This window comes from Acanthochromis polyacanthus, chromosome 22 (genome assembly GCF_021347895.1).
Source record: "Acanthochromis polyacanthus isolate Apoly-LR-REF ecotype Palm Island chromosome 22, KAUST_Apoly_ChrSc, whole genome shotgun sequence".
Classification (NCBI taxonomy): Eukaryota; Metazoa; Chordata; class Actinopteri; family Pomacentridae; genus Acanthochromis; species Acanthochromis polyacanthus.
Genome location: NC_067134.1, coordinates 4,351,780 through 4,378,985, shown reverse-complemented (window position 1 = coordinate 4,378,985; position 27,206 = coordinate 4,351,780). Strand labels below are relative to the sequence as shown.

Genomic DNA, 27,206 nt, shown 5'->3' with positions numbered 1-27,206 from the left:
CTATTCTCTGTAACAGAGATAGATAATTGAACTATACTATCCAATCCATTTGAATTAATAGTTTTGTAAACCTTTCATTTTAGCTGAAACTCTTCTATCACACCTGACACTTTTCTCCAGCCGTTCCAGCCTGCCTGTACACGCTTCTTCACCTCTTTTCCACACTCTCCATTGCTCTGGACTGTTGACCCTAATTACTTAAAATCCTCCACCTTCTTGATCTCTTCTCCCTGTAACCTCACTCTTCCACTTGGGTCCCTCTCATTCACACACAGATACTCCGTCTTGCTGCGGCTAACCTTCATTCCTCTCCTTTCCAGGGCAAACCTCTACGCCTCTTGCTTCTCCTCCAATTCCAGTAGATTATTCTGAATATTTTGAATCAGTCTAATTCTAAAAGGAATGGCATCGTTTAAATGTTTTGTTAAACGTCACTTTTCTAATGGGCTTGCTACTTAGCACGTGACAAAATAAATAAGTCTGACGTAAGTCTGAAACTAATGCAAGGAGATAATGCAACTGGAGATAAAATAATATCACTTCCTTCCTTGTCTGTCACAAAATAGCAAAACAGCAACGTTAAAGCACGTTAAAACAGCACATTTAAACAAAAGATAAACGTGCTTACCTCCATTTTGGAAACTTCTTCTTCTTCTCTAATACATTCTTCTTCTTCTTCAACGGTTCAACTGCGCTATGCGGGCGGAGTTAAACGTTTAACTCCGCCCACGTTTAGTTCAAGGTGGGCGGAGCTCAACGTTTAACTCCGCCCACGTTGAGGCACGCCCCGATCTGCGGGCTGCAGTCAGGGGTACTTGCATGGTTTCGCCACAAAATAAAAACAAACGGGCTTAGGTATTGAATTAAAAAAAGTAACAAAACAGAAGTTGTTGATTTTGTTTGATTTCTTAATCTTTAAACATTTTCTATGTGTTTTACAACGGCAAAAGGAAAAAAGGAAACAGCTATTTAGTTTGCCGGCTTTTATTTTGAAAGGAAAAAAATCAAAGATCAAGCCATATGGATTTGTCCCATTATTCTATTCAGAACATCTGTTTAGTTAAATATGCACAAACTGAATGTAGCTTAGGTGATATGAACCTTTTTTATTTGAGGACATATAGGATGTTTGTAATAATGAGCAGATTTTGTGACCTTATGCATCCGAATGATGTCTAGCCACAAACAAAAACTCTCCAATCTTAAGCAAATAGTATTAGTAAGAACAGAACGAACGTATGGGTTGTGTGAAATGAATAATGGATAGATAGTTAAATAAGAATGTTCTTAGCCTGCTTTTCACCGTTTTTTCTTCCCAAAATATAGATAAAAAATAGAAACATTTAAATTGAAAGCCAACTGAACAAATTATACAGTGAATACATTTTTTCCCTTACCAAAAACAAACAAAATGTGTGTCAGTTCAAATTGAAAATCAAATGATATAAACTAATCACACAGATTATTGAGGTGTATCAAATGAGCAGTTACTAACATGCGTATGTGTGGTTATGTGCTACAGAGGGCTTCTTAATCAGATCTTTGTGAGAAATGGGCTGACTCCAGAGGAAAAGGCCAGAGTAGAAGTTCAGCATGAGCAGTCCATTGCCACCAGGACCCAGATAAACCAGATCAGGAAGGCCCGAATTTCTTTGCTAGTTACAGAGTTTGAGAGAGTCAGCATCATGATCAACTTATTCAGAGGTATCTTATATTGTGAGGCAATAACTAAAATTGCATGTCAGAGTTAATACTAGTACTTTTATTACCTGCTTAAATACAAAGTTGGTATAGCAAGTGACATATGACAGTTTATTCTCTTGTAGTGTTCCAGAGAATATTAAACAAGTTAATTCTGTTGTCTGTGTTTTGCAGTTTATTTCAACAAACAACATTTTGAACAACATGTTAAAAAGAAAATGTTCAGAAAATTCACAAACAAAGCAAAAAAGAAAAAAAGAAATGACTTTTTCAAACAGTATTCTCCAAGCACTAATATTCTCTTGAGACTGACACTTGAGATAATGCAAGTAAAATTTGTGCCTTATGAAGGAAAGCTGCATAGTTTTGTAGCAGTTTTGTTGTGGTTGGTGTTGTTTTGAGTTCTTGTTAAATCTACTGAAGAGATAAAAATTATTAAAAGTTATTAATAATACATGTACTTGATTTTCATGATTTTTTCCCCCTTTACACTAAAATAAATCTTTGCAATTATAGTGATGTGGTATTGAAACATCAACACAAAAAAAATCTGACTTGGGGCACTTTCTAAAATGCCTTAAGTTTTGGCCAAGTAAGGTTTTACATTTGAGCAACAATAAAATAGTGGGATCATAATGGACATTATTTCCACCAGATGACCTCATATTTGCTCTGAATTAATAGAATCTCATATATATTGTGTTTTAGTGAGTTTTAAAACACATTTAAATACGTTTATTGACACTATAAATTGGATCTTAGAAGTTCAGGCTCAGGATTTTTTCTCACTTTAAGCCCTGAATGTGAAAGCTGCTTCTCCTCTGGGTTCCTCTGACCACAACTGCATCCTCCTTATCCCTGTCTACCACTGTACTGAAGCAAGGCAAAGTGCAGAACATCAGAGTGAAAGTTTGTCACACTCTGCAGGGATGTCTGGAGGTTACTGACTGAGACGTGTTTAAGGAGTCCTCAGCTGATATTGATGAACCGACTGATGTTGTGAGCAGCTGCGTCACAGACTGTGAAATCAGTGTTATTCCTGAAAAAGACTTTTAAACTATATCCAAACACTAAGCCATGGCTTTCTAAGAAGCTTAAAGACCTACTGTACAGAAAGAAAACAGTCTTCAGAGAAGGAAATGCACTAAATCTGTATAACCGACAGAAGGAAATAAAGTAGGAGATCAGGACCCACAAAAGACAATACAAAGACAAACTTGAGTCTCAGCTCAAAATGAACAACCTCAGTTCAGTCTGGAACGGCATGAATCTGATCACTGGGACTAATTAATGTGTCAATGAGAGAGTTCAGCTCAGTGGTTATAATTCTGATTTAGAGCTGGCTCAAAGTCTAAACAGTTTTTATGTCAGGTTTGACTCCCATGATTTTAGGGCTAAACATGCTGAGACTAAAAACTGTCTCATGTCAGCCTCTCCACAGAATCCCTTTCTTGATGTGGGCAATGTAATCTGGTGTCTCAAACAGTGCAGACCAAAGAAAAGTCCTCTACCTGATTACATCGGTGGCCGTTTATTGAAAACTTTTACTACGTCTGACTAAGTGACCAAGATTGCTGCCGATGTCCCTGTCTATCTTATGTTTTGTTTGATTTTTCTTTAAATGGCTTTTATTTTGCTTGTAATTGTTTTACTGTGTTTTTTTTTTTTTACATTTTTCAAACATTTCCTTTAATTGTTGCTATTCCTTTAACTGTTTTACTGTTTTGTTGCTTTTGTTGTTTGATGGTGAACGCTTGTGTAACTGCTGCACAACAAATTGCCCGGGTCGTTGGGATCAAATCCAGAAGTCAGTGGCAGAATTACAGATCTTTTCTGGACTGGTATCAACACCTGATCCCCTCGGAGAAACTAGAAAGTGTTGGTGGTCTGAATTGACCCTGCTGCCATTAAGACCTAAATCTGGACATTGATGTTTTATGCTTTTCATATTGTACATTTCTCCAGTAATGTAACTTAACGGAAAGTCTGGGGAGCAAGAGATCCTGGTGGTACAATCCCATCAGTCCCAGCTCTGCTTTGCTTTTCACGGTGATCGACAGATTTTACTACCCAATATTCTAAAACTACCGTACAGAAAGCTGAAAACTATTGGCCTGTGAAAATAGTTTTGTTGACATTGTGAGTGTGCTGTTGACACATTTCTCGGTTTCTAATGACAAAGCTGCTAGCATGTCTGCAGATTCTTGATCTTGTTTCAGCCTCATGTCCAACTACATGGAATTGAGACTTTTATTTTAAATGTTTTCATGATTGCTCTTCCATCACTGCCTCTGTTTTTATCTTTGTCTTTTGCTACAGAAATGTAAACGCAGCAATGGAGTGAGATGTCGGACCTCTGAGGAGGATAAGGATGGTTCGGCAACAACAGCAAAAAGAGATGAATCACTGAGTTGTGCGCAATGTGGCAAGACTTTTATCACAGCAACAAAGCTAAGAATTCACAAACATATTCACACTGTGGACAAACCATTCAGCTGTGATCAGTGTGGAAAGGCTTGTACTCACAAGAGTGATTTAAAAAGACATCAACTCATTCACAGTGGAGTTAAATCATTCAGCTGTGATCAGTGTGGAAAGGCATTTACTCAGAAGAGTGATTTAAAAAGACATCAACTCATTCATAGTGGAGTAAAATTGTTTGCCTGTGATCACTGTGGAAAGGCTTTTACTCATGTGCGCTATTTAAAATCCCACCAACTCATTCACTGTGAAGTTAAACCATTCAGCTGTGATCAGTGTGGAAAGGCTTTTATTACAAAGACTCTGTTAAAACATCATCAACTCATTCACAGTGGAGTTAAACCATTCGGCTGTGATCAGTGTGGAAAGGCTTTTATTACAAAGACTCTGTTAAAACGTCATCAACTCATTCACAGTGGAGTTAAACCATTCAGCTGTGATCAGTGTGGAAAGGCTTTTACTGACAAGAGTACATTAAGAGATCATCAACTCATTCACAGTGGAGTTAAACCATTCAGCTGTGATCAGTGTGGAAAGGCTTTTACTCTGAAGAGTCACTTAAAAAGACATCAACTAATGCACAGTGGAGTTAATCCATTTAAATGTGATCAGTGTGGAAAGGCTTTTACTCACAAGAGTTGCTTGAAAAAGCATCAACTCCTTCACAGTGGAGTGAAACCATTCAGCTGTATTCAGTGTGGAAAGGCTTTTACTCAGAGGAGTAACTTAAAAAGTCATCAACTCATTCACAGTGGAGTTAAACCATTCAGCTGTGATCAGTGTGTGAAAACCTTTACTCAACATGAACAGTTGTTGATCCATCGATGCCCCCATTCTGGTAAAAAGCGATACCACTGTGACTCCTGTGAAAAAACTTTCAACAACCAACAGAACTTAAAACGTCACCAACGCATCCACACTGGACATGATGTGTACGTATGTGATCACTGTGGTGAACCATTTGTATTGTACTCGCAGTTAAAAGCTCATGAAGTGACCCACACTGGGGTTAAACCATACCTTTGTGACCAGTGTGGGAAACGCTACAGCTACATTGCAAACCTCAAAGTTCACCAACGTGTCCACACTGGGGAGAGACCATACAGATGTGATGAGTGTAAGAAGACTTTTACAACTTTGGGTTCCCTGAAACAACACCAGCAGATCCACACCAGAAAGAAAGCATTCAATCAGTGTCACAGTGAGGTATGTAAAGACTGGTCTCAGTCACAGTGTACACACAATTATGCATTTGATAATTTTGGATATTGCTGCAAAATTGTTTCAAAACTGTCTTGAACAACTGTGGTCAGTTGAATTCTGTTAACACATTATCAGCTATCGTTCAGTCTAACCTGTATTCGTTTTGACACTGAAATCTGGTCCAGGTTAATCTGGGGATGTAGGTTACATTAGGAATTGTGAGATAATCAGACAACTGAATATTAAATTCCAACAGGTAAAAGTGTCTTCAGATGTCATTTGGGGTGCTCTCTATCTCAGGCAAGGCATCAGTTCTTCAGTGCTGCAGGAAACACTGACGTTCTCTGTGTTTGTGTGTTTGTTTTCCAAGCAGAACGGAACAGATGGACAAAACTCTCAGACTTGTCAGCACTCTGCCAATGGTGAAAAGTGCTGCTTTGACCAGTCTGGACCAACGTCCAACCAACAAGGAACCCAGCAACGACACCAGCGTATGCACACTGGACACAGACTGAACCCCTGCCAAGAAGATTTCTCCATGCAGGGTTCAGTAAAAGTTCATGAAGTCCTCCACAAACTTAAAGTCCTTGAGATCCGGCTTCACAAAATTCAGGTCTAATTTCTTGTTTAGTGTCTTTGTTGCTTCGTTGCGAAATCCATTAAGAAGAAAGCTGTCATTAACAGACTTGTCCGGTAAATTATTAAACCATTCAAAGTGGTTACTCAGTTAAATGAATTATCAGTGGTAGAGGGATAGATGTCTTAAATTTGCAAAAATTTCTAGATTTCTGTTTTTTTCTGTCAAGATGGGGTGCTGAGAAATAAAATGAACTTTTTTTATTTTGCCAAGTGGCTGCAGTGACAGAGTGAAAAATTTCAAGGGGTCTGAATACTTTCTGTACCCACATGTATGTGTCTGGAGATAGTGGCATTTTTATAACGGCACATTTTCATGCTTTGACAGATACAGTGAGGGAAAAAAGTTTTCAGACACCCTGAAAAGTTTTACACAATTGTAGGGATACTGCGAAGGCCTATGGAATTCCAGATGACGAACTCAGATGAGCCAAAACTCTTTTCTCTACAGGAAGATTGGGACAGTGTATTACTATGTGTTTTATTCACAGGAGAAGGACATTCAGATCTTTCACTTGAGGATGGAGCTCCTGTAATCATCTCCTGCACCTGGAAGAACCTGTTCTTTTTGAAGACAATGACTATCACTTTATTCTTAAATGTTTTGTTGGACAAAAACCTTATTTTTGCTCTAACCAAATCCCCCCTCCCCTCTCAGGAATGCACTCTCAGAGACAGCGCTGCCTGGCTCCAAAGTCATAACATTTATGACCCTGCTGCAGAAGGCTGGAACAGAGAGAGACACTCTCTTTAACTGAAGGAACTGAACATCTTCAAAGTTCATATTTCTGAGATTTATTTTGTTCTTTCCTGATAACCAAAGTTATAGTGAGATTATGTTGTACATCATATCCAAAAATGACATTTATGTCTTTTACAGAAGCCTAGATATCAAAATGCCTGGTTAATTGATCTCTCCCACAGGATTTTGGACTGAATTCCCTTATTAACCTCTGAATTTACTTTCTATTTAGGTTGAATGATGACCATTGTATTTACCTGTTACCAAATCTCTGACTTGTTATATTTTTAATGTGATACATATTTCTAATGTCATAAACATAAACATGTAGTTATGAATGAAATGTCACATAATATGAACATATGTATTAATCTACACATATTTCTCTTTCACACAACTGAATTATGGTGAAGGAATAGACAGATCGTGTTTTGCGCGTTTGAGACTATATTTTTAACAGATTCCTGATCATCCCTTGTTCTCTGCCCCTCTCCTCTGGAGAACAAAGAGAGTCGTATTACTACCCAGAGGTTCGCGCCGAAAGGTTTCTCTCTCCGCCCAGGTCCGTCCTCCGAGGCTTCTGACCCTTAAATTCAGCTGCTGCCCCCACCTCTCGCTCTTACCCTCGCTTCCCTTTCTTTTCCTCACTGGGGAATCCATGATGGAGATTCCCATTATTTTCTTACCGAAAGCACGCTTTTCCTCTTTGAAATTCCCTCACCATCAAAGTTTAACTATTTATCTCTTAATATTTTTGTAACTTAAGGAGACATTTTGCTCAATTTTAAGTAAATTTTATTCGTTTAATCTGGAGAACCGAATCAGAACCAGCATTTCCTTTTCTTAATTTTGGCAGTTTTTCATCAAACATCCATTTTTCTTGGCTAAAGCCTGAGAGCCATCATTTTAATTCAAGTGACTCTTCATCAACCGGGCTCCATTCAGCTGTGCACACCGGAAATCTTTTGGACCAGATTCCCGGGTCCGGAACCAATCACTGACATAACAACGGTCCTACGCACAGAACCAGCAAGTCCAGTGCGTCTGAAGGGCCCGCTGAAGGCTCGCAAGGTCCCAGCCAGGAGTCGACTCCAACAGATGGTTCTGTTACCGTAAGACCAGCTGAGATTGCTCTGCCTGATCTGGTTGATGTGACTAACCGCTTGATTAATTAAATCCGCCAGTTTATTCTTCTACAAATCATTGATCTTAATCCAAATTACCGGTTACCTCGTCAAGTTAGCTCTGGCTCTTCTCTCACCATATCTCCAGTCTCCCACTCTACACACACACCCAAACCTCTCTCTCTCTCTCTCTCTCTCTCTCTCTCTCTCTCTCTCTCTCTCTCTCTCTCTCTCTCTCTCTCTCTCTCTCTCTCTCTCTCTCTCTCTCTCTCTCTCTCTCTCACACACACACACACACACACATACACATTCCACAGACACATGTAGATGCACACGCACACACACACACACATCATATCTGCCTTGTATATAGTTCACTTGTCATTATTTTAATAGAATAGTCAATAAATACATTCATTTTAGACCAAAGTACAGTTTTGAGTGTTTCTTGTGTAAGAATGTGGTCCCTTTAGCGAGAATTCTCGACTTTTTGATATGATCCATCCATCCATCCATTTTCCTCCGCTTATCCGGGGCCGGGTCGCGGGATCCCCCAGCGACGCTTTCCAGCTCTTCCTGGGGGATCCCGAGGCGTTCCCAGGCCAGACGAGCTATATAATCTCTCCAGCGAGTTCTGGGTCTGCCCCGGGATCTCCTGCCAGACGGACTTTTTGATATGAGAGTGATCAAAATTTTAAGAATTTAAAAAAAAAAAGATTATTAATGTGAATTAATTATTTCCCTAGGAATCTAGGGTGGTGCCTCAATTATTGATAACGAGAGCTATAAATCATAATGTAGTATCCCCTACACGATCTTAAATATTCTGAAATATTTGTTGAAAAGTCTTTTTTGTGTGTTTCTAAGGGTGTGGCTGCATCAGACAGACACAAATACAAATTATATTTTTTTGTTTACAAGAAAAACTAATACAACTAAATTCTACCAAATTTCTCATTTTATGGAACCAGTCAATTTTCAGTTTTTAATGTCTTTTTTAAGATGTGCTTAGTTTTATGATTGTACTATAATAAGGCCCCATCCATACGAAGACAAAACGAGGTCTAAACGCACAAGTTTCTTGCCGAATCGGTGTATCATCCACACCAAGACGGCGTTTTGGGGGTCTGTAAACGATCGTTTTTGAAACCAGGTTCCAGAGTGGAAAGATTTTGAAACGACGTTTACGCGGCTCCGTATTTACTGGCTATCCGCTACTTTTCAGATACACTTGCGGCATAATTTCGTATCTTCATTGACACACATGCACCACACACGGCAACGAGTGACCCTACTAGTGATGTGTCGTTCGCGAACGAAACGGCTCTTAGAGTCGGATCTTTGAAGTGACCGACGGGAGCCGTGCTGGGAGTTTTTCTCTCTCTCACCCACGCTCTCTCACTTTTTTTCTCTTCAAGCGGGACGTGATTGGTCAATATGTGTTTGCGCTGAGCAGAGCGGGGGAGGGGCGGCAGTTAAACTCACAGACGCAGCAGCGGTAGATCAGGGACAGAGCCAGGAGGGACAGAGAGAAAGAGAGCCAGGGGCAACAAAACTAGACATCGATAGAAAGGTAAAGAAAATGAGTGACACCAGGAAAACGAGTAAAATCTGGAACCATTTCAATTTGATATCAAGTTGATAATACAAAGGCAGAGTGTAGAGTCTGCAAGAAAAGAATATCCTACAGAGCCAGCTCCACAAAAAACATCCACAGGCATCTGAGAACTGTCCACCCATCAGTGCAATGGGTTGAATGTGGTATTAATGAAGGTGCCAGTGTGTCTACTGCAACTGTTGCTGCTGCTGCTTCTGCTGCAGTATCTACAGAATCGTGTAGTATGCCACCACAACCACCTAAACCTCTGACCCAGAGCTCTATGACACAGTTTTTGCAGAAGTCTGTGACCACAGCAAGGCAGAACTCAATTGATGAAGAACTGGCAAAAATGATTGCCCTTGATTTTCAACCATTTTCAGTTGTGGATGATAAAGGATTCGGGAAGTTTGTTCATGCACTAAATCCAATGTATGCAATTCCAAGCAGGAAAACACTTTCCCAAAAATCATCCCAGGCCTGTATGACACAGAACATACATTACTGCAAGAGAGGGTTAAAAAGCCACAGCAGTCTGTCTAATAACTGACAGCTGGACATCCCAAACCAATACATCCTTCTTGTCAGTTACGTGTCACTTTACTGAAAAATTTAAAATGGTGTCCTGTCTTCTGGATTGTTTTGAGTTCAGCGACAGACACACTGCTGAGAACTTAGCAGAAGAGCTGCTCAAAGTGGCAAAAGAGTGGGATGTGGAAAACAAAGTGGTTTGCTGTGTTTTGTGTTGTTTCACTTTAAATTTGTTTAAAAGGAAAAAGCTGAATATTTAAATAGTTGAAAATTTAGTTGTAAATAGTTGTTCTTTGTATTTTATAATTTATTTTTTTTTACATTTTTGTGGAGTCGGCTGCACAGTAGTGTAGTGGTTAGCACTTTCGCCTTGCTGCGAGAAGATCCCAGTTTGAATCCCGGGGTGGGCCTGGGATCCTTCTGCATGGAGTTTGCATGTTCTCCCTGTGCACACGTGGGTTTTCTCCGGGTACTCCGGCTTCCTCCCACAGTCCAAAAATATGCTGAGGTTAATTGGTTACTCTAAATTGCCCGTAGGTGTGAATGTGAGTGTGATGGTTTGTCTGTATATGTAGCCCTGTGACAGACTGGTGACCTGTCCAGGGTGTCCCCAGCCCAAGTCAGCTGGGATAGGTTCCAGCACCCCCCCGCGACCCTAGTGAGGATAAAGCGGTGTATAGAGAATGGATGGATTTTTGTGGAGTGAATAAAAAAAGCATATATATATATATATATATATATATATATATATATATATATAAACATATATAAATTTAAAAAACACAATCTTTTACATTAGTAATTCATTTTGTGCATAATTTTATATTGTTGTTGATAATAAATTAATTAAAGCAACAAAACAACCCGAAGAGCCGTTTGGGAGCCAAAAGAGCCGGCTCGCTAAAAAGAGCCGGATTTCCCATCACTAGACCCTACTATCCCTGTTGCAGCAAAATCTCCTTCTTCTCTATCACCCCCGAGTTGAACAAACAATTATCGAGGACAGATTACAGCACTTTATTTACTTCCCGGCTTGGTCTGTGTTTACAGCTTTTGCCGCAAGTGCGCATGCCCACTATTTTTTCTTCTGTTTCCACGTGTTTCCGTCATATCGTTACAGCACCCCTAGAGGTCTGACATGAGTTTTACAGCGTTTCCATGTGTATCGAGTGCTGCATGGAGATGCACAGATTTTCTGAGATGCCTTCGTCTTTAAGGCGATCGTTTTTGAAACTGATAAGCGTTTTGTCTTTGTGTGGATGGGGCCTAAATGACTCTTGAAGACCTCAAAGTGATTTTTAAAGCAGTATTTCAAAATGTATGGGATATCCAAAAACTTCATCTTCAAACAGCCTCACATTTCAATGTGAGAAAATAAAAACGAGTGAAACTGGGTCTACAGTCCACTGAAAAACCTCTAAGAAAGTATCTGACATACTGAGCTAATATTTCATAGATACCATTAGAAATATCCATAGTTTATGATTTAAAAAAAGTTTTTTGGGAGATGGTCAATGATTTGAAACGGAGTTCCACTGTTGGAAAACCTCAATCTCTGATTCCAGCATCAGTGCTCCATTGTTGCAGTTGTGACGTTGTCTTTCAGATGGTCCTAACACAGACCACAACTGCTCTGAAAACAACACTCATGTTCTTGTTTGGAACAGTTTCTCAGTAGAAATTACGCAGCAATGTCCAAGTTCTCAGCGGCTCCAGTGAGGAAGACTCTTAATGTGAGGAAAAGCGTCCTTTGACTTCTTCCTGGAGGTTTTTCTTGTCAGAAATTGTCTTCCAGTGAGGGACTTTTGACTCTGTGTTCACTTTTCTTGCCCTCTAATATTGTTAAAACACAAGAATCAATGTTTTGGTTCAAATCACATTGTATTTGCATGTAGCTCTGTGTTTTCTGCTCCAGGAACTGGGTGATGTGTACGACCCAGCACCCACAGCTGGTTGGGTGTCATGTGGCTCTGTGTTCTGATTGGATGATTGTCCAACCACTGCCACAAGTATGAAGGTCATCCTGCAGGCGTGGCAGGAACACGGAGTGGAAACACAATAGGTGTGTTCATCTGGCCATGTTGAGGAATCCCTCTGCTTCAAGCTAGTGGAGAACATCATAGTAGGTGCTGGTAACTGCCCCCTACAGGTCTCTACACAGTCCTTAATCCTGGAGAATTAGAAAACGACTAAAAAATACATTTTAACGTCATGTAATAAAAAATTAACTCACGCTCAACTTCTCATACGACTAATTAAGCCTGTCCTGTGGGTCAAAATTGACTTGTTTTAAAGTTTGAAAATGTGGGAAAAATATATATTTTCACAGTGAAACTTCTGATGTCCACGTTTTCAACATTTTTGGGAAATCTTTGAACATTTTTAGGTGGACATAAAAAGTAAAAAATATTTCTCAAGAACATTCACAAAAGATTTTATGGGAATGTTCTTAAAGAAAATAGAAGTTTTACTGAAATGTGTGTAATCACTTTAGATATTTTTAGGATTTTTTGGAAGATTTTGACTCATTTTTTGAAGATTTTTACTCTTTTGGAAAATATTTACAACAATTTTCTTGCCAAATTTGGGGGATTTTTTGAAAAGAAAACTTTTAAGAAATTACTGGAATTTTCTTCCTGAAGGTTTTGCAAATTTTCAGAAATTTGGGGAATTTGGGGAAGTCCCATTTTTTGAATGTGGTAACAGTTGTTAGTTCTTCTCTCTGACATCCCAATGGACTTTTAAAAAATGCATTTACTGTCTTTTATGAATCAGTACATGCCATGTTCAGTTTCACTCAGAAATGTCCAGTCTGTCTTCTTTCACTCTTTCCACATCATAGCATAATGACTCTGCATGACATCAGAGTCACAGGAGTAAATTTTACTTGACCAGTCATCTTCTATGAGAGCATTAGAAATTAAAATGCTTCCATTTTGAAATCAGCATGTCAGTTGCAACATCACAAAGCAACATCATGCTGTGTAAACATGTTTTTTTTTCACCTATAGCACTTGGTTAAGTGTATTAAAATTCAGATTATAGTCACTACTCTGGACAAATTTTGAATGATATTTTTTCAAAACATACCCTCATTCTGTGATTGTGCCATTTGTCCTCAAGGGGACAAACTCCGTTTCAAATCATTGACCATCTCCCAAAAAAACTTGTTTTTTTAAAATCAAACTGTGGAGATTTACAATGCTATCTATGAAATATTAGCTCAGTATGTCAGACACTTTCTTAGAGGTTTTTCAGTGGACTGCAGACCCAGTTTCACTCATTTTTTTATTTTCTCACATTGAAATTTGAGGCTGTTTGAAGATGAATATCTCAAGAACAATTCTAGATAAAAGCCTGAAACCTTCACTTGTTTGTCTTGCTCACATCAGCAGATCAGATTGCTGTTAAATACAGCAGTGGAAAAAGGTTTTTGGACATCCCATACATTTGTGAAATAATGCATTAAGAATCACTTTGAGGTCTTCAAGAGTCATTTATTTTAGTACAATCATAAAACTAAACACATCCTAAAAAAAGACATTAAAACTGAAAATTGACTGGTTCCATAAAATATTTCTTAACAACAAACCAAAAAAAAAAAAAACATTTGTATTTGTGTCTTTCTGATGCAGCCACACCCTTAGAAACACGCAAAAAAGACTTTTCAACAAATATTTCATAATATTTAAGATTGTGTCAAATTTTCAGGGTGTCTCTGTGCTTGTGCTAGCCATTCGCCACTTCTCCATAGGCGAAGCCTTCCTCAGGATGGCAAAGCCATTTTTAGCATGTTTAGCCACGGTGTCGAAGCTAATTTTGCCTAATAAATGTGAAAAAAGGGTTCACTTGCAACTTTTTTGTAATTTGCCAAGCGATAATCAAAGAAAATAACAAACTGCGTCTCCTTTACTGAAGAGCGCTACCGAGTATAACCGGAACGACCTGAATGCTTCCGATCATTAATAGATGCACACTGTCACGTGTCTCGTCTCAGCCAATCAGAAAAAAGGATTCGGACTCATCCAGGTGTTGTGCAATTTTCACACTCCCCGGCAAAATCTGACTCCCCCTTCGCATGAACGCGTGTGACTTACTTTTCACTCTGTGGCCACTTGACAGGTTTTTCTGTTGTACGTTTACTGCTTTTGCTGTTGTTTTTGGGTTAAATGTGACTAAGTACTGAGCTGCAGACATGTTTTCCTGTTAAATATGATTAGGTGACATGTTTCTCCTCCTCTTCTCATCCGTATGTGCGCACCCTAAATGGCATTGGGGAGATCCTACGCTACTCTCAGCTTCACTCCTATGAGGACATCAGGACAGGACAGGGTGTAGTCACCAAATATTGTTCACATTCCATCAGTGTTCTACACGTGTCATTAAAATAATTGTTCACTGAGAAAACTTCATATCTCCTTACTTAAAATCGGACTCCCGAAGAATGCAAGATATGGCATCAAAATATGTCTGGTATTTATGTATAAAGTCTTTAATATAAGTATAGTTCTTAAGTATAAAGTAATTTATTGTTGTTATTTTTATTGGGCCAGTTAACAATATAATAGAATTGAAATTCTTTATTTATCCCACACCTGGGAAATTATTTGCTACAACAGCTAAAACACCAAATTACAACAAGTTTAAAAAAAACTAATTACAGTTTATAAGAACAGAATAATAAAATAAGGGGCTAAATGATCACAGTATGGCAGATTAAGAACAGAGAGACCATTTCAAAACTAGGGCTTTAACAGAAATATGCAGGTTGAGTTAAAAGTGCAGATTGTATGATATGAAATAAAATCTGGAGTCAGATTTTTCTGGACCACTTGACAAAATCTGTCAGATTTTCTACACTTTCTCTCCTGTAATGACTACTTCACACAGCAGCAGAGGTGCAGATGTTGTAGCTGAGAAAGTTTGGAGAGATAAATAGATGATAGATGATCGATAGATAGATAGATGATAGATAGGAATCCTAAGGCCAGTAATCTCCTCAATTATGATTAATCATCAGAGAATCACTGCCAGTGTCATGGTAATGACTGGATGCAGCTAATTTACAAAGAAATGATTCTGAACTACATGTCAGCTTTCAAAGATTGGACTTTTCATAGAACACTTCATGTTTTTATATTTACAGATGGACAGACAGGAATCCTAAGGCCAGTAATCTCCTCAATTAATTATGCTTAATCATCAGAGAATCACTAAACCAGCTCTGCATCTAACGGGTTCCTGCAGCCCAGAGGGATCTCAGGAACCATTAAGGTGGTAATTGAGGAAATTCGCCCTGCTGCTCACTGCCTCCATCCAGACGTCTATCCCTCTACCACTGATAATTCATTTAACTGAGTAACCACTTTGAATGGTTTAATTAATTTACCAGTCACGTCTGTTAATGACAGCTTTCCTCTTAATGGATTTTGCAACGAAGCAAAGAAGACACTAAACAAGAAATTAGACCTGAATTCTGTGAAGCCGGATCTCAAGGACTTTAAGTTTGTGGAGGACTTCATGAACTTTTACTGAACCCTGCATGGAGAAATCTTCTTGGCAGGGGTTCAGTCTGTGTCCAGTGTGCATACGCTGGTGTCGTTGTAGGGTTCCTTGTTGGTTGGATGTTGGTCCAGACTGGTCAAAGCAGCACTGTTCACCATTGGCAGAGTGCTGACAAGTCTGAGAGTTTTGTCCATCTCTTCCGTTCTGCTTGGAAAACAAACCCACAAACACAGAGAAGGTCAGTGTTTCCTGCAGCATTGAAGAACTGATGCCTTTCCTGAGATAGAGAGCACCCCAAATGACATCTGAAGACACTTTTACCTGTTGGAATTTAACATTCAGTTGTCTGATTACCTCAGAATTCCTAATCTAACCTACATCCCCAGATTAACCTGGACCAGATTTCTGTGTCAAAATGAATATAGGTTAGACTGAACGATAGCTGATAATGTGTTAACAGAATTCAACTGACCACAGTTGTTCAAAACAGTTTTGAAACAATTTTACAGCAATATCCAAAATTATCCAATACATACAGTGCCTATCATAAGTATTCACTCCCTTTGATGTTTTTCCCTTTTATTGCTTTCATGAATCAATCATGGTCAATAAAATGTAGCTTTTTTAACAAAAAGATTTATTGGAAAAAAACTCTTTAATGTCAAAGTGAAAACAGATTTCTATAAAGTAATGTTAATGAAAGAAAATTATATAAATAAAAATAATTGTTTGCATAATTAATCACCCCCTTTTTAATTTAATGGTCTAATTCAATAGAGGTCCATCAAATTGTTGCCAATAGTCTCACAATTAGTGAAATGAAGATCACCTGAGTGGTGTAGGTGTGTTTCAAGTGATTGAGTTGTAAAACTCCTGTGTCTGAAGGGTCCAGAGAGTGGTTGATCAGTATTCCTGGCTACCATTACACCATGAAGACAGAAGAACACTCTAAGCAACTCAGGGAAAGGGTTATTGAGAAGTACAATTCAGGGGATAGTTACAAAAAAATTTCCAAGGCACTGAACATCCCCCGGAGTTCAGTGAAATCAATTATCAAGAAATGGAAGGAATATGGCACTTGTGTGAATCTGCCTAGATCAGGCCGCCCTCGTAAACTGAGTGACCGTGCAAGTAGGAGACTAGTGAGAGAAGCCACCAAGACCCCTACAACTACTCTGAAGGAGTTACAAGCTTCAGCTGCTGAGATGGGAGAGACTGTGCATGTAGCAACTGCTGCCCGGGTTCTTCACCGGTCAAAGCTTTATGGGAGAGTGGCAATGAGAAAGCCACTGTTTAAGAAAAGTCATTAGATCTCAACTGGAGTTTGCCAAAACGCACGTGGAAGACTGCATGCTCAAGTGGAAGAAGATTCTTTGGTCTGATGAGACCAAAATTGAGCTTTTTGGCCATCAGACAAGACGTCATGTTTGGCGGAAATCAAACACTGCACATCACCAAAAATACACCATCCCCACTGTAAAGCATGGTGGTGGCAGCATCATGCTGTGGGGATGTTTCTCAGCAACTGGACCTGGAAGGCTTGTAAAGATAAAGGGCAAAATGAATGCTGCAAAATACACTGAAATCCTGGGGGACAATCTTTTTCAGTCGGCAAGAGAACTATGTCTTGGGAGAAGATTTATTTTCCAGCAAGACAATGATCCAAAACATACGGCAAAAGCTACACAGGAATGGTTAAAAAAGAACCAGGTAAATGTTCTGGAGTGGCCGAGTCAAAGCCCAGACCTCAACCCTATAGAGAATTTGTGGCTGGACTTGAAAAGGGCTGTTCATGCCCGATACCCGCGCAACCTGACAGAGCTTGAGCAGTTTTGCAAAGAAGAATGGAGCAAAATTGCAGTGGGCAGATGTGCAAGACTGACTGAGACCTATCCACACAGACTCACTGCTGTGATTGCAGCCAAAGGTGCATCTACTAAATACTGACTTGAAGGGGGTGAATAATTATGCAAACAATTCTTTTCATTTATATAATTTTCTTTCATTAACATTACTTTATAGAAATCTGTTTTCACTTTGACATTAAAGAGTTTTTTCCAATACATTTTTTTGTTAAAAAAGCTAAATTTTATTTACCATGATTGATTTATGAAAGCAATAAAAGGGTAAACCATCAAAGGGGGTGAATACTTACAGTTGTCCTCAAAATTATTCATATCCCATGAAAAATAACATTCTTTATCAGATTCTGCATTTGCAATAGGTATTATATTTGTATTTCCTCAATATCTTTTTTCTTCTTGTTGCGATGTGCAAATTCACGAGTGTCTAAACTTCACTCACATATGGGAATAGATATGGCCAAAAGTTAGTTCTCACTGATGTTCAGAATTATTCATACCTCTGGCAACGTTTCAGAAAAATATCTTGGTTTGGTTTAAATTCCTAATAATCTACTAATTTTTGGCCTAATTTTATTTCAAGATGATCAGTGGAATAAGCTCATGTTTTTTTTGTGACCAGTGGCATCTTTTCCGAAGAGTATAAATAGGGGCAACATGTTCTGGTTATTCTCAATTTCTGACCAGTATGGCCAAGAAGAAGGAGCTCAGTGAGGATCTGCGACAATGTCTTGTATGTGCCCACAGTAAAGGAAAGGGTTACAAGGCCATTTCCAAGCAGTATGATGTCCCTATGTCAACTGTCCAGAGCATAATCAACAAGCACAAGAATTTCAAAACTGTTAAGAATCTCAGTGGGCGTGGCAGGAAGCACAAGGTGTCACCCAAACTTGCCCGGAAAATCTGCCGAGAGGTCAACAACAACCCCTGGACAACAACCAAGGCCCTAATTAAATCACTTCAACAGGCAGGGACAAATGTGTCACAGTCCACCATCGAACGGGTCCTGCACAGAGGTGGCCTCCATGGGCGTAGGCCTCGAAAGACATCACTGCTCAAGAAAAAACACCTGGAGGCTCGTTTGGCTTTTCCTAGAGGTAATCTAAAGCAAGCATCTTGTGGTCTGATGAGACAAAGTTGGAATTATTTGGCCATATGGATGCTAAATACGTCTGGAGGAGAAAACGGGAAGCATACAACCCAAAGAACACTGTGCCCACTGTCAAGCATGGTGGTGGAAATATAATGCTTGAATAATTTTGAACATGCATTATTTTGAAAGTCAGCGAAATAAATACCTCTGAAATAAAGATTTTCATAAACTGTGTACTGTTGTTATTCCTTTACTTGTTGGTCACATATAACTCATAAACAAACTTGCTCAAATTTATTAATTCCATCACAAAAATAAAAAAATCATAAAAATTGCCAAGGGTATGAATAATTTTGAGGACAACTGTATGATAGGCACTGTAATTGTGTGTACACTGTGACTGAGACCAGTCTTTACATACCTCACTGTGACACTGATTGAATGCTTTCTTTCTGGTGTGGATCTGCTGGTGTTGTTTCAAGGAATACAAAGTTGTAAAAGCCTTCTTGCACTCATTACATCTGTATGGTCTCTCCCCAGTGTGGACACGTTGGTGAACTTTGAGGTATTTAATGTAGCTGTAGCGCTTCCCACACTGGTCACAAAGGTATGGTTTAACCCCAGTGTGGGTCACTTCATGAGCTTTTAACTGTGAGTACCATACAAATGGTTCACCACAGTGATCACATACCCACAAATCATGTCCAGTGTGGATGCGTTGGTGATATTTTAAGTCCTGTTGGTGCTTGAAAGTTTTTTCACAGGAGTCACAGTGGTACTGCTTTCTACCAGAATGGGGGCATTGATGGGTCAACTGTTCATGCTGAGTAAAGGTTTTCACACACTGATCACAGTTGAATCGTTTAACTCCACTGTGAATGAGTTGATGATTTTTTAAGTGACTCTTCTGAGTAAAAGCCTTTCCACACTGATCACAGCTGAACAATTTAACTCCACTGTGAATAAGTTGATGATTTGCTAGATTACTCTTCCGAGTAAAAGCCTTTCCACACTGATTACAGCTGAATGGTTTAACTTCACTGTGAATGAGTTGATGTCTTTTTAAGTGACTCTTCCGAGTAAAAGCCTTTCCACACTGATCACAGCTGAATGGTTTAACTCCACTGTGAATAAGTTGATGACTTTTTAACATACTCTTGTGAGTAAAAGCCTTTCCACACTGATCACAGCTGAACAGTTTCACTCCACTGTGAATGAGTTGATGATTTGCCAGATGACTCTTCTGAGTAAAAGCCTTTCCACACTGATCACAGTTGAATGGTTTCACTCCACTGTGAAGGAGCTGATGGATTTTTAAGTGACCCTTCTGAGTAAAAGCCTTTCCACACTGATCACAGCTGAATGGTTTAACTCTATTGTGCATTAGTTGATGTCTTTTTAAGTGACTCTTCGTCGCAAAAGCCTTTCCACACTGATCACAGCTGAATGGTTTGTCCACAGCGTGAATACGTTTGTGAATTCTTAGCTTTGTTGCTGTGATAAAAGTCTTGCCACATTGCTCACAACTGAGTGATTCATCTCTTTTTGCTGTTGTTGCTGAACCATCCTTATCCTCCTCAGAGGTCCGACATCTCACTCCATTGCTGCGTTTACATTTCTGTAGCAAAAGACAAAGATAAAAACAGAGGCAGTGATGGAAGAGCAATCATGAAAAAACTGAACCCAAACGTTTCAATTCCATGTAGTTGGACATGAGGCTGAAACAAGATCAAGAATCTGCAGACATGCTAGCAGCTTTGTCATTAGAAACCGAGAAATGTGTCAACAGCACACTCACAATGTCAACAAAACTATTTTCACAGGCCGATAGTTTTCAGCTTTCTGCACGGTAGTTTTAGAATATTGGGTAGTAAAATCTGTCCATCACCGTGAAAAGCAAAGCAGAGCTGGGACTGATGGGATTGTACCACCAGGATCTCTTGCTCCCCAGACTTTCCGTTAAGTTACATTACTGGAGAAATGTACAATATGAAAAGCATAAAACATCAATGTCCAGATTTAGGTCTTAATGGCAGCAGGGTCAATTCAGACCACCAACACTTTCTAGTTTCTCCGAGGGGATCAGGTGTTGATACCAGTCCAGAAAAGATCTGTAATTCTGCCACGGAATTCTGGATTTGACCTGAACGACCCGGGTAATTTGTTGTGCAGCAGTTACACAAGCGTTCACCATCAAACAACAAAAGCAACAAAACAGTAAAACAGTTAAAGAAATAGCAGCGATTAAAGGAAACGTTTTACAAATGTAAAAAAAACACAGTAAAACAATTAAAAGCAAAATAAAAGCCATTTAAAGAAAAATCAAACAAAACATAAGATAGACAGGGACATCGGCAGCAATCTTGGTCATTTAGTCAGACGTAGTAAAAGTTTTCAATAAACGGCCACCGATGTAATCAGGTAGAGGACTTTTCTTTGGTCTGCACTGTTTGAGACACCAGATTACATTGCCCACATCAAAAAAGGGATTCTATGGAGAGGCTGACAGACAGTTTTTAGTCTCAGCATGTTTAGCCCTAAAATCATGGGAGTCAAACCTGACATAAAAACTGTTTAGACTTTGAGCCAGCTCTAAATCACAATTATAACCACTGAGCTGAACTCTCTCATTGACACATTAATTAGTCCCAGTGATCAGATTCATGCCGTCCCAGACTGAACTGAGGTTGTTCATTTTGAGCTGAGACTCAAGTTTGTCTTTGTATTGTCTTTTGTGGGTCCTGATCTCCTACTTTATTTCCTTCTGTCGGTTATACAGATTTAGTGTATTTCCTTCTCTGAAGATTGTTTTCTTTCTGTACAGTAGGTCTTTAAGCTTCTTAGAAAGCCATGGCTTAGTGTTTGGATATAGTTTAAAAGTCTTTTTCAGGAATAACACTGATTTCACAGTCTGTGACGCAGCTGCTCACAACATCAGTCGGTTCATCAATATCAGCTGAGGACTCCTTAAACACGTCCCAGTCAGTAACCTCCAGACATCCCTGCAGAGTGTGACAAACTTTCACTCTGATGTTCTGCACTTTGCCTTGCTTCAGTACAGTGGTAGACAGATAAGGAGGATGCAGTTGTGGTCAGAGGAACCCCGAGGAGAAGCACCTTTCACATTGTTGTAACAGATCAAAGATTTTGTCTCATCTTGTGGGGCATGTGCTGTACTGATGGAAGTCTCTCAGTGTGTCTTTTAGTGAGCAGTGGTCTCTGGATGACCTGATGGATAAGCCCACAGGCATTAATTTCACTGGCCTTTGGACTGCTATAGACAAGTTTCACAAATATGAGGACATTTCTGAGGCAGATATGGAGGGCACAGTGAAACAGAAAGCAGTTCTAAGTCAGTAGTGTACAGTTTCTCCAGGACAGTGTCAGATCTGCACCAGCGCTGTCCTTGTCCATTTGGAAGACCCACTTGAGCCCAAGCTTTCATTTGCTGGCTGATGTTGCTTCAATATTTCCACATAATGTTCTATCCTCTTGATGCCATCTATTTTGTGAAGTGCACCAGTCCCTCCTGCAGCAAAAACACTCCCACAACATGGTGCTGCCACCCCCATGCTTCACAGTTGGGATGGTGTACTCAGGCCATCCTCAGCCAGCATCTTCACAAGGTCGTTTGTTTTTGTTCTGGGGTTGATGAGCACATTTCCCTCCGAAACAATCCTAAGCTTAACCAATCTCCATCTTGAGCAGTAGGATGGCTTGACATTCCCATGGTGTTGATCTGTGCATCTAATTGTTTGGACAGATAAACGTCAAACCACAGCAATCTGGAAATTGCATCCAAGGATGAACCACACCTATGGAGGCCCACAAATGTCTTAGTTATGTCTTGGTTGATTTCTTTAGATTTTCTAATGTCGTCACACAAGGAAGCAGTGTGTTTGAGGTGTGCCTGAAATACATCTTAATCTATCAAAAGCTTTCAAAGTCAGGACATCATTATCTTGAAGGAATAGCAATCTTAGTGTATGCAAACTTTTGATTGTGAATAAAATAATAAAAATTCGCTAAACAAAAAAATCTCTCTTGAGTTATTCTGGCATTTAAAGATAATTTTGGTCATCTTAAGTGACATAAAACAGGAGAAGCATTGCCAGATTTAATGTCAGATCGTGTAAATTCAAAAAAGGGTTATGTGTCATTTATACAGTGTAAGTAAACTTCTGGGTTCAACTGTCTGAATTTCTTGAGAAGGAAAAGGCTGGTAAACTCACAATGCTCAAAAGTATTATTCTCTACCAAAGAAAATGCTGCTCTTTACCTTCCTGAACAACTTGCTTGAAAAACAAGACTTTTCTTCCGTGACTTATCTTCATCACCATGTAAGACATTTTCATAAAGTATGATCAGCAGCCAGTTCAGCCTCAAACAAAAAACAAGCAGCTTCCTAGCAGTCCACCATTATATCCTCAGTACAGCTGCTTCTGCAGAGCTACACACGTGGACAAAATTGTTGGTACCCCTCAGTTAAAGAAGGAAAAACCCACAATTCTCACTGAAATCACTTGAAACTCACAAAAGTAACAATAAATAAAAATTTATTGAAAATTAAATAATCAAAATCAGCCATCACTTTTGAATTGTTGATTAACATAATTATTTAAAAAAACAAACTAATGAAATAGGGCTGGACAAAAATGATGGTACCCATAACTTAATATTTTGTTGCACAACCTTTTGAGGCAATCACTGCAATTAAACGATTTCTGTATTTGTCAATGAGCGTTCTGCAGCTGTCAACAGGTATTTTGGCCCACTCCTCATGAGCAAACAGCTCCAGTTGTCTCAGGTTTGATGGGTGTCTTCTCCAAATGGCATGTTTCAGCTCCTTCCACATATGTTCAATGGGATTCAGATCTGGGCTCATAGAAGGCCACTTTAGAATAGTCCAACGCTTTTCTCTCAGCCATTCTTGGGTGTTTTTGGCTGTGTGTTTTGGATCGTTGTCCTGTTGGAAGACCCATGACCTGCGACTGAGACCAAGCTTTCTGACACGAGGCAGCACATTTCTCTCCAGAATGCCTTGATGGTCTTCAGATTTCATCGTACCTTGCACACTTTCAAGACACCCTGTGCCAGATGCAGCAAAGCAGCCCCAAAACATTACTGAGCCTCCTCCATGTTTCACCGTAGGGACAGTGTTCTTTTCTTCGTATGCTTGGTTTTTGAGTCTACGAACATAGAGTTGATGTGCCTTACCAAAAAGCTCCAGTTTGGTCTCATCTGTCCAAAGGACATTCTCCCAGAAGCTTTGTGGCTTGTCAACATGCATTTTTGCAAATTCCAGTCTCGCTTTTTTATGAGTTTTTTTCAGCAGTGGTGTCCTCCTTGATCGTCTCCCATGAAGTCCACTTTGGCTCAAACAACGACGAATGGTGCGATCTGACACTGATGTACCTTGGCCTTGGAGTTCACCTTTAATTTCTTTGGAGGTTGCTCTGGGCTCTTTGGATACAATTCGAACGATCCGTCTCTTCAATTTGTCATCAATTTTCCTCTTGCGGCCACGTCCAGGGAGGTTGGCTACTGTCCCGTGGGTCTTGAACTTCTGAATAATATGAGCCACTGTTGTCACAGGAACTTCAAGCTGTTTAGAGATGGTCTTATAGCCTTTACCTTTAAGATGTTTGTCTATAATTTTTTTTCCGATGTCCTGGGACAATTCTCTCCTTCGCTTTCTGTTGTCCATGTTCAGTGTGGTACACACCTTTTCACCAAACAGCAGGGTGACTACTTGTCTCCCTTTAAATAGGCAGACTGACTGATTATGAGTTTGGAAACACCTGTGATGTCAATTAAATGACACACCTGAGTTAATCATGTCACTCTGGTCAAATAGTTTTCAATCTTTTATAGAGGTACCATCATTTTTGTCCAGGCCTGTTTCATTAGTTTGTTTTTTAAAATAATTATGTTAATCAACAATTCAAAAGTAATGGCTGTTTTTGATTATTTAATTTTCAATAAATTTTTATTTATTGTTACTTTTGTGAGTTTCAAGTGATTTCAGTGAGAATTGTGGGTTTTTCCTTCTTTAACTGAGGGGTACCAACAATTTTGTCCACGTGTGTACATCTCTCCAGCCAACGTCACCTGGCTTTGGTCGGCCCATCTAACCAACTGGAGCAACTTTAGACATTTTAAAGAACAAATGAATGATAATAATGTTACAGTGGTATGTTTCTCACTTTTTGTGAAGAATCCATGTTTCCTCCGTTGTTGAGCTCAGACTAAATGGCTGCCAACATTCCTCTGCTCCTCTGTCAGACTCTCCTCCTCCTGCCAATCACCTGTCACATCAAACACATCTTCATAAGGATATAAATATACACAAGTGTCAGAGTGTCCGATATGTTCATCAGCCAACACAGAGGACACATTTCAACTCAATAGTTCACTTTTAGCTCTTTTCAGTTTCACCTAAAACTGAAACAAATGAACTTAAACTGTTAAAAATAAGGAACATAGACAGAAAACAGACATGGAAAAAGAGAATAAAGAGAACATAAAGATGCGTGAATGTATTTTACTGCTCAGTGTTCTGTTTAAAGGCAGCTCTCACTCTCTGTTCTTTGCACTCTCCCATAGTGTCAAGTGTCCTCCCACTTTCAATGACAGGTGATTCTCATTCATGATTTTTCTCACAGTTTGTGCAGTTTCCCCACTTGAAAAAGGATGTTTCATCTACCCAGGGTTTGAGCAGGACTCCACTCATCAATCAGACAGTTGCTTTCTTTCTTTTCCCTCTTTTATTTTGCAGTGGTCACAAATTCATGAGATACAGAGGTGGCAACTTCCATAAGTCCATACGTTTAGTTGATAGATTAAGGTGAAAAACCTTTAAACAGAACACAAAAGGACAATGTTCACATTACTGCATTCAGCAAATAGTAACAACCATTCCTCATGGATATTTTCACCACATTGGCAAATGCTACTCCACTCACTTTATGTTTGTCAACCTCAACACCACATAAACTGAAGCGACAAATCATGGCATGAGCAATATTCAACCCAATACTATACCACACATGAATTTATCTGCATTTTAAAGAGTTGATTTTCAATCACAGTTTAACAAATTACTCTGAGCATTTTTATCAATTTTTAAACAATTTTATACTTTTTACTTCATGGTTTTAAAATTATTTCAAGTGCATAAAGTGCTTTTAAAGTGCAATCCTTTCCAGATCCAATAAATAAATAAAGGGCATCGTAAAAACCCAACATTACAAACAGGATGAATTCACTGGTCTTAGCTGGAACCCTCTAATTAGCACCAATTAGCCTGCAATCTTATTTTCAACTGAACAATTACAAAACACACGGAAATTATTGGTAAACAGCCGATCTCCGTGGCTAATGCTAATGCTAACACATACTGCAGTGGCACACATCGGCAGCTTAAACAGTCTTTTACAGTCTCCAGAATTCTGCTCTTACCGGCTGCAACCCGGATTTTGGAGATGAAGGCAATCCTGCACAGTTTGCCGCAGATCTTGATGCTTTCCCAACAGAAACTCACGACCACTTTGTTTGAACGCGGTCATTCATTCTCAGTTCCTCCGCAGTGCTGCGTGTGTCCCCTTTTTTGCCGCCGGTGGCAAACCTGCAGCCGCAGATTGTTTCCGCCCCAGCTGAGTGTAGGACCTGTGCGTAAATGCTTCTCCTTTGAGTTTTCAGCTCCCTCCAGTTTGACTTGACACATAGACTGCTTTGCACTCTGTGTCACCTGTACCTTCAGAGCTCTGAACAAAAGATTTATTGCAAAGAACAAAAAGGTTTTGTCTCCACAGCAGCTTGTTATGAAAATGATTGTATTTGATGATTGAATGTTCTTATTCATTGTAATACTGTGTGATGTGTGCTAAAAGAGGAACAAGGACACGAGCTATCATCAATATTCTTTCATCTTACATGTCTAATTAAAAAAAAGACATTATATAAATATGCACTACTGTTCAAAAGTTTGAGGTCACTTAGAAATGTCCTTTTTCTTGAAATCAGTTCTTTTCAATGAAGATAGCATTAAATAAATGATAAATCCAGTCTAGACCTTGTTAATGTGGTAAATGACTCTTCTAGCTGGAAACGGCTGATTTTTAATGGAATATCTCCATGGGGGTACAGAGGAACATTTCCAGCAACCATCACTCCTGTGTTCTAATGCTACATTGTGTTAGCTAATGGTGTTGAAAGGCTCATTGATGATTAGAAAACCCTTGTGCAGTTATGTTAGCACATGAATGAAAGTGGGAGATTTGATGGAGAACATGGAATGGTCTGGATGACCCCAAACTTTTGAACGGTAGTGTACAGAAGGATATGGAAATCATAACGCAGTGTTTGAGCGGTCGTAGGTGAGCTGGTGTGCTAAGGATGAAGAGTGGAAAGGCACTTGGTCCTGATGATATACCTGTGGAGGTATGGAAGTGTCTCGGAGAGGTAGCAGTAGAGTTTGTGACTGGGTTGTTCAACAGGATCTTAGATAGTGAGAAGATGCCCGAGGAATGGAGGAGAAGTGTGCTGTGTTCCTCTGACGCTCATTTGAACTAAAAGCATTTGAGCTGCACAAAGTGTGAAATGAGAGAGGAAGCAGTGAATCTCCAAACTGCTGACAGACTTTCACACATTATTGTCCAGTGAAAATCAGCTTTTTGTGCAGCCACACTTGATCCTGATTTGAGTCTTAAAGTCCTGTTCTAGTGATGAA

General features: G+C 39.4%; 4 protein-coding genes across 47 annotated transcripts in view; 1 reads left to right on the top strand and 3 right to left on the bottom strand.

The window, feature by feature from the left end:
- LOC127531963 (gastrula zinc finger protein XlCGF26.1-like) overlaps positions 1-25,172 on the bottom strand; it is a 90,447-nt gene extending 65,275 nt beyond the window's left edge. The window contains exon 1 of the mRNA XM_051942645.1: positions 25,056-25,172. The gene's annotated coding sequence lies outside the window, so the exon portion shown is untranslated. The remainder of the gene's footprint in view (positions 1-25,055) is intronic.
- The window catches only part of LOC127531985 (zinc finger protein OZF-like), a 165,992-nt gene that overhangs the window by 36,222 nt on the left and 102,564 nt on the right, over positions 1-27,206 (top strand). For 22 of the 43 annotated variants that reach the window (XM_051942807.1, XM_051942799.1, XM_051942798.1 and 19 more), the window contains 2 exons: positions 4,021-5,388; positions 5,756-8,316. The exons of 18 other annotated variants lie outside the window; for them this stretch is intronic. In XM_051942807.1, the coding sequence (XP_051798767.1) occupies positions 4,021-5,388; positions 5,756-6,004 (1,617 nt within the window). In that variant the 3' untranslated portion in view covers positions 6,005-8,316. Of the gene's footprint in view, positions 1-4,020; positions 5,389-5,755; positions 8,317-27,206 lie in introns of those variants that run through there. 3 more of the 43 variants (XM_051942831.1, XR_007939216.1, XM_051942791.1) reach the window with 3 other exon arrangements.
- LOC127531974 (zinc finger protein 883-like) overlaps positions 1-27,206 on the bottom strand; it is a 114,394-nt gene that overhangs the window by 23,682 nt on the left and 63,506 nt on the right. The window lies entirely within an intron of this gene.
- On the bottom strand, positions 13,492-26,208 carry LOC127532006 (zinc finger protein OZF-like). Of its 2 annotated transcripts, none has more exons than XM_051942944.1 (4): positions 25,937-26,208; positions 24,682-24,783; positions 18,897-20,093; positions 13,492-15,727 (listed from the first exon to the last, which is right to left on the bottom strand). In XM_051942944.1, the coding sequence occupies exons 2-4, from the start codon at positions 24,697-24,699 to the stop codon at positions 15,479-15,481; spliced, it is 1,464 nt and encodes a 487-aa protein (XP_051798904.1). In that variant the 5' UTR covers positions 24,700-24,783; positions 25,937-26,208; the 3' UTR covers positions 13,492-15,478. The 2 variants fall into 2 exon arrangements, with proteins under 2 accessions (XP_051798904.1, XP_051798905.1); XM_051942945.1 differs by having other exon boundaries at positions 13,492-15,724; positions 25,937-26,204.

Bases quoted from the DNA above. Each gene is read 5' to 3' on its own strand.
- LOC127532006 (XM_051942944.1), bottom strand. The intron at 15,728-18,896 runs GTATGTAAAGAC...TTGTTTTCCAAG, and splicing joins TCAATCAGTGTCACAGTGAG to CAGAACGGAAGAGATGGACA.